Source organism: Egretta garzetta, unplaced genomic scaffold (assembly GCF_000687185.1).
Source record: "Egretta garzetta isolate BGI_Z169 unplaced genomic scaffold, ASM68718v1 scaffold64, whole genome shotgun sequence".
In the NCBI taxonomy this organism is placed as follows: domain Eukaryota; kingdom Metazoa; phylum Chordata; class Aves; order Pelecaniformes; family Ardeidae; genus Egretta; species Egretta garzetta.
The window spans coordinates 2,347,430-2,354,716 of record NW_009259596.1 but is presented as its reverse complement, the minus strand read 5'-3'; the positions used below and the strand labels follow the sequence as shown (position 1 = coordinate 2,354,716).

General features: G+C 39.1%; 1 protein-coding gene across 1 annotated transcript in view; it reads left to right on the top strand.

Moving 5' to 3' along the window:
* The window catches only part of NDUFA5 (NADH:ubiquinone oxidoreductase subunit A5), a 4,225-nt gene extending 730 nt beyond the window's left edge, over positions 1-3,495 (top strand). The window contains exons 2-5 of the mRNA XM_035893714.1: positions 10-195; positions 1,790-1,906; positions 2,623-2,688; positions 3,278-3,495. Coding sequence (XP_035749607.1) covers positions 10-195; positions 1,790-1,906; positions 2,623-2,688; positions 3,278-3,379 — 471 coding nt within the window. The 3' untranslated portion in view covers positions 3,380-3,495. The remainder of the gene's footprint in view (positions 1-9; positions 196-1,789; positions 1,907-2,622; positions 2,689-3,277) is intronic.
* The last annotated feature ends 3,792 nt before the right edge of the window (positions 3,496-7,287 follow it).

Genomic DNA, 7,287 nt, shown 5'->3' with positions numbered 1-7,287 from the left:
GGCCGGCAGGCTGCCCCGCGCTGCCCCTCCCCTTCTCGAGCGCCGCACACGGGCGGCCCCGCCGGGCCTGCGGTGAGCCGAAACCAGTCAGTCGGAGGGCGCGGGAGGGCGTGCGTAGGCCTACTGAACGTGCGTGTGCTCTCTGTGCAGACCACCGGACTCGTGGGGTTGGCTGTCGCTGAGAACCCGCATGAGGTACGTCATGCGTCTTGCTCTGTGTTTTGCTGGAAGTTGTCAGTCGGATCAGAGCTTTTCGTTACGTATTTGCATGTGTGGGTACGTACGCCGCGTCCCTGGAAGCGGTGCCCGCGTAATGGCAATGTAAAAATGTTCCGAAGTGGCACAGGAAGAAAATTGATTCTTAAAGGTCTCATTCATGTCATTGGGACTTATTTTGTGCATGTACTTTTTGTTGCATGTGCCGATTTCAAAAACTGCCTTTGTGTAAGTACTGGTACGAACCAATATTTGATTTCTCCCATCTCCAACGCAAAAGCAAAGAACTCTTTAAATTCAGTTCTTCATAAATGTGGTTTCTGCTTCACAGGCACACAGATTTTTGCCACCTTGCTACATTGTGTTTCAAACAAGTGCTGAAATAACTTATACCTGTGCTAAGGGGGTAGGCAAGTCTTGCATGAGAAAGGCTATCCATGTGGTGCAAAGCCACATCAAGACCCTGTGATGGCAAGCGCTGGTGAGATTGGAATACTTCAGTGGTTCTTGGGAACCACATCAGGTGGTTCTTGTAGCAATTTGGTACTTTCTTTTTACCTCCTCAGGGTCAGTAATGAAAGTACATTCGCCACATCTTGCTTGCTTATTCAGGAGGCACGAGCTTTGAAGGGACTTCACTAATTCTCTGATTTCTCCGCTTTGAAATTTCTCACTATACAATGATTCTATTTCAGAAATGCTTTTGCCACCAATAGTCGGGAATGCTGTCAAAAAGAACCATTGAAAAAAATCATTATTATTCTGTACAAATTATTCTTGCTTGGTCTGCAGCCTTGTCAGACACCACCTAGGTTTTTTCAGTGACTTAAAGCCAACAGTAAAGAAGTCAACAACGCTTTAGTTGACGTATAGATTCTGTGACAGTCCCCTTTTAATTTTCTGGGGTTTTTTTCTTCTTTGTATTTCTTTGACTGCAGTGTTCTGCTTCTATTTCTTATTGTTCCTATAGGGCATCCATTCCTCTTCAGTTAGATACAGTTACCCAGCCAACAGGTGGCGCAAAAGCTGCAATTTCTTCACCCCAGTGTGTCCTTTATCACCGCATTTAAATCCAGCAATAAAACTTTCAGGTTTTAGTTCAATTTAAATCTGTCTGTCACTCAGAACTGCAACAGCATGAGAAGTGCCAAACAAAACAAAAAAATCTTTATGCTTTGGTAGCTTATGTGCTGCTTTGTATCTTTCCCAGGTAATTTTCCAGAAACTGATGGTTTAGACATGAATTTACCTCATTTTTAAAAGATATAGTTAGTATTAGAACCACAGCTTTTATTGTTTCCATTTTGTATCAAAGGTATTTCAGATTGCAACTTTTTTTTTTTTCCCTTTGAGGGGTCTGATAATGGTAACCTCCCAGTCCTGATAAATCCCAGCCTTGTGCAAGACAGAGTTCTGTGGTTCAAACTTAGTTATTTTGTTAACGCTACATACCTGGATTGAATACCATAACCCTCTAGATGTTGTGTACAGGTAGTTAGCTAGTAGGTTTAGTAGGACAAGAAGTCAAATAATTCTGGTTGTGTATTGTAACCATGTCTTGTGATCACTTCAGCGCCTGCGAATACTCTACACAAAAATCCTTGGTGTCCTGCAGAACGTTCCCAAAGATGCAGCTTATAGGAAATACACTGAGCAGATTGTAAAACAGCGATTTAATTTGGTGCAAACGGTAAGTACAGTGCTGTTTCATAAATGTTACACACAAAAAGATTTTTAGGATGAGAAGACTGATTTTCAAAATGACTGACTTTTTCAGGAGTATATGTAACTTCCGGGTTATCAGTTCAGAAATAATTGAATTCTTGAGGTTTATTTTTGTTATTGACTGGAATATTTTGATGGTATGTTAAAAAGAATTGTTAGTTTCTTACTGGAGTTTTCTGTGAAAACTAGAAGAAAACATAGCTTTTTGAAGATTTGTAGAACAGCGGTAATTCCCTTGCACAAAAAAAGCATGGGCTCTTACCAATGTAGTATCTTAGCACAATCCTTGCCTTTGGCATTTTGAAACACTCGGTGCGTTAAATTATGCAACAGTGGTATTGTGTATTTAGGGTGATAATTGGAAGGTTGCGTATCATTTTATAGAAAGCTAAGATCAGAATTTTCTTTCAAGATATATGCTAGACCCCTTAGCTGCCAGTTGTTCTTTGGATGTCATGAAGTAGTACTCATTTTTGGTATTTATCTTTGAGACCTTGATCTTTGTTTTCCAATACGAAAAGTGTGTGAGATTTCTTTATGTAAAATAACAGAAGCTAGCTAGTTTGATGGCAGTTTTGTGGAAGACTAGAGTGAGATCTGGCTAAATTATTTTTCTCATGCTTCAGGCTTTCTACTTCTCAGTTAAACTAAATATTTATTTGCATGTATTTGAATACACAGGAGACTGATGTGCAAAAACTACAGGACAAACTGAACAGTGGTCACATAGAAGAAGTCATTGTACAGGTAAAGCGGGGAAATTGAAGGTTAGGTACAAAAGGGAGCAGTGGTTTTCAGTGTTCCTTTGGCTGAGCTTCTGTTCAGAAGACTGGCACTTTTTCATGTCTTCCTTTGCTGCAAAACAAACAATCAAACAGAGGAAAAAAAAAATCTGAAAATGAATTGTCATGTAGTCATTGGGATGACCATATTAACACCTAACACAATTACACGTTTACTGTATTATGCTTACATATATGCTGTTTATACTTACATTGCTTCTTACAGAGTCTAAATCAGTAGAAAGGGCAGAAGTTGATTAAATAATATTGGGGGATAATACAAATAGACTGGAAAGTATCATGAAGTTGTCACTGGGAATGACTAGGTGAACAAACTGGGTAGTTGGAGGTGATTCAATATGTTTTTAAAAAAAAACCAACAAACCACCAACCCCTAAAACGCATAGTTCCTTTTGATACTTATTGATGAAAGTTGTGGTAGTCCCTGACCATGACAGGTGGTGACATCACCGAGATAATGAACTGAAACAGAGGTAATTTAATACTTTGGCAATTGTATAGAATTTAAGAATTTGTGTATGATGTTTTAACAGGCTGAAAATGAGCTTTCCCTGGCAAGAAAAATGATACAGTGGAAACCATGGGAGCCTCTAGTTGAAGAACCACCTTCTGACCAGTGGAGATGGCCAATATAATTTTCAAAATGGTGTAACCTCTTGAAAGTCAAAAAAAAGTTAATTATTAATCTGTTGTTACTGACAGTTGTCTTTAAATTAAAGATAATAACTTCATAAAAACATGTTTTGTCCTAATGTCCGCTTATATTTAGCAGTCTAAAGACTGCTTCCAATTTCTTGCAAAAAAGAAAATTCTTTTCAGCTGTTGTACCGCCTTTCTTTTATTTCCTTTTGTAATTTATTATTAACAGGTAATTGGTGCTTCATTCTGAGTTATTTTTATAATCTGTATTTGTATGCTAGCAAATACAGATGTAGGCCATTTGAAATCAAAAGCTGTAGAAAAGTAGGATCCCACCCTCCGTTGTGTATTTTTGCCCACTGCTGCTAGTGTCGTTATCACCATGCAGATACTGAGATCAGGGGTCTGATGTAATGAAACTAGGCTTACTGAAAATAACAATTTTTTTAGGTTTCATTTGGTTGACTTTGCCCACTAATTCTGACTCGGGGTGGGGAGGAGCGCTAGAAAGACCTGAGACTGGAGGGGTGAGGCGGGGAAGGAAGACGGTGCCTTAAGGTGACAGCGGGAATGGGTTGATTGGTTTAGCTGGTAGGTGACTGTACTTGGCATAATACACATGGCCCAAACTTTAGTACTGGGGTCTTACAAAGGCTTTGTATACAAACATGTATCCTTTATGGATTTATTTTTGCTTCCAAATATTACTTAGTAATCTGAAAAAAACAGCGGATCTTTCTTGACACACCTGGCTAGGTTCTTTTAAATGTTTAAATGGAAAACAGTGCCTGCCTCTTCTGAAAACTTTTGTTTAAGCTTACATAAGCCCCAGTTAAAATATGCAGACTAGACCTAAGGATACTACTGTACGAGTTTGCCTTTACTCACATTTTTTCAGTACCATTAATAAAGTTCTTGCAAGTTTAAAGATAAGAATTTAGCTGTATGACAAAAATCTGCAGTTTGTTAAACATTTAAAAACGTGGTAAGAGCGCCACTGCACTACGTTACATAACATACTTTGTCCTAGCTGTTTTTTCGTAGTCATTAGCCCTGTAAGTTTACCTGTGACATCATTAATATTCATTATTAATTACATCTTTATATAATATTTCTTACAATCAAGGCATTAGGGGAGTAGGGCAATAGAAGAGAAAAACAGTAAGTATACCTAGGGTATTTGCTCTAGCCAGCTATTTTCAGTGCATTTTTAGCATTGTTTTTTTCAACTGCTACTACTATAATTAAAGAAACTTTTAGATTTTTGAGAATTGAAAAAGTGGAAAATATTTTGCTTCATTGTTTGGTTTTGACAGCTTTTTCAGTCTTGAAAAAGGTAGAAGCTGGTCTCTTCTGAGATAAAACCACTAGGTGGCATTCCAGAAGAGGACTTCGCTAAAGTTAACAATTTTCACATGAGAAATATTAAAGGATTACAAACTTGAATGAGGGCAAAAGATGTCAGATGAGAAATGAAGATGAATGGTTTCATGTAATAAGTATTGAGCTGATGTGAGAGGAAGCAAAATAAAGAATAAACAAAAAACCCCCCGAGTCTAGTATGAATGATACTGGCATGCAACCCTTAAGGGGGGAAAAAAAAGCTGCCGGAAGGTGGTGGAAACCGCTGGAATTCTTTCTGCTATTTGATAACTGAGACATCGAACTCTCTTGAACTCTCTTTTTGCTCAGTTATCTTCTCCACTTATAAAGCCCTATCTGCTGTGTGACTTAAAGTAGCTCTCCTATATGCTCCTGAGTTGTGTTGCAGGGGGTGAAGAAGTCTCTTTTTCTTGGCCTGTTGCTGCTGAAATTTGACAACTGCTATTTTAAAGCTGAGTTTCACTGATCAAAAGCGCACTCACATCTTCTCCCGTTCACAGATGCACAAATACGTCCTTGGTACAGACCCTAATATAAGTTGTTTACTATGTTGAGGGGATATTTTTATTTTTTAGAGCTGTATTTCCTAATTTATATTCTCAGTGATTCTTCTGGCCTGTGAGTGTTTCTATCATCTGACTTGGGATAGGATCATTTTCTAAATCTTCCTATCCAAAACACTGGATTAGCCTTCACAGGTGCTTTAATTTAGGAATTAATTAACTTAAGTCTTAAAAAGGTTCTACTGAAGCCAAGCCTAGGAATCATTAATAAGGATTTTTCAGCTTTCTGAGCATTTTATCACATTCTCAGAATGTGTTATATTTTCATTGTTTTGTCATTGGTTAAATTTGGTTTCATTATCTTAGCGTAAATTAATCATCTATGCTACCTAAGATTACTAAATGAATTAGTATTGTGTTGTAGCATCAACTTTAAATAGCAGTTACTGAGAACAAAGGGAGGAAAGAAAATGGATTGCAGTTTTGAGATGTAACAGTGTGTGCCTTTTGTAGTGTTGTGTGGTTCATGTCATCCTTATTCCTGGCTAATTTAAAAATACATCTTTGCTAAGAAGAGAAAGAATAATTTTTACTTTGCTCTTCACTCTGTAATTATGTATCTGATATTTAAATCCACATTGTAGCAACAAAACAGTACACATATTTTACAGGCAAGAGAGAATCTATATTAGGAGTACTATGTTGCAAATTTATTTCAAGATGAATATGCTAGCAAGATGTAATTTGAAGACTGACTGTAATGATTTTGCTTGATTTTTCTCCATTAACTGTTGGAAATACATGATGATGCAAAAGATTTTATCATTATCTGCTGTAATATGGCAAGGTAAATCACTGCAAGCCTTAGAGTTAAGAAACTTTAGATCTTTAAAACACTTTGATCTCATCTGAGTGAAGTCATTATGTGAGTGAAAAGCACCCTGTCTGCAAGGATGGCACCTAATAATAGAGACAGGGCCTGCCAAACCAGAATAAATGGCTTTCGGGTTGCCATGTAGTAGCGGTACTGAGGTTTTTGTTGTTCCTGACACGCTGTCTGTGCTGCTTAACCTGAGTGGCTGTGTTCTGAACGGCACACCATTTTAGTCTTCAACATAATTTCTGATTGTGTTCGAAGGGAGATGAGTGAAAGCTGCTGGGTTTTGGGTTTTTTTATTATTTACAGCATATATGCTATTTCATTAAAAAAAATGGAAAATCCTCTTTCAAACTGAAAATTAGTTTGAATGTTTAATCAAGTTGACTACGTAACAGTGACCAAGTGACACAAACGACATGGTAGCTTTCTATAGAGTTACTGCAGGTCCTGTTCTTCCCTGAGTTCAAGTTCAATCCAGGTTTTAGAAAAAAAGAGCATTAACAGTAGTAAGGGCAAATTCCTGTGGTTTTGATGGGAAGCAAGCCTGTGTTCAAATGCCTGGATAGATGGCTGTGAAACATGGTAGTGGTGATCACGGCGTACTGCTACGGAGTATGCGGAAATATATACTGCAGAGGTACAACTTTTTTCAGGCTTCTCCCACAGTTGTGACACGGAACTGTGTATTTCACCTTTAAAATGGTTGTGTGAAGTAAGCGTAGTCTCAGTTTTCCTGTAGCCTGCCGCAACACTTGCAAGAGTTGTCAAGCAGAAATCGCACCTCCAGGACCAAGGACGTTCAGTTTCATCTGGTTTTAGTTCTGGTGCAAATGTCTTCATTTCCCCTCGGCAGCCTCAGCCCTCGCACCAGACCCGCAGGCCTCGCCGGGGAGAACAGCACCCAGGCTGAACGCTTCACGCACGTGCCTATCGACGCCCAAACGCACCAACTTTTCGTAATACGCAGGAGCCCGCTTTGGGTATTAGCGCACCTTCTGCTACCACCTACAGCTGTACACTGACAGGGAAACCAGTGTTTTCTTACGTTAATGCCCGTATAAGCCGGTGAGGGTTCACCCCCACCGCGCTCCGGCTGAGGGCACGGGACGCGGCCAGCGCCAGGCTGCCCACCTAAGCG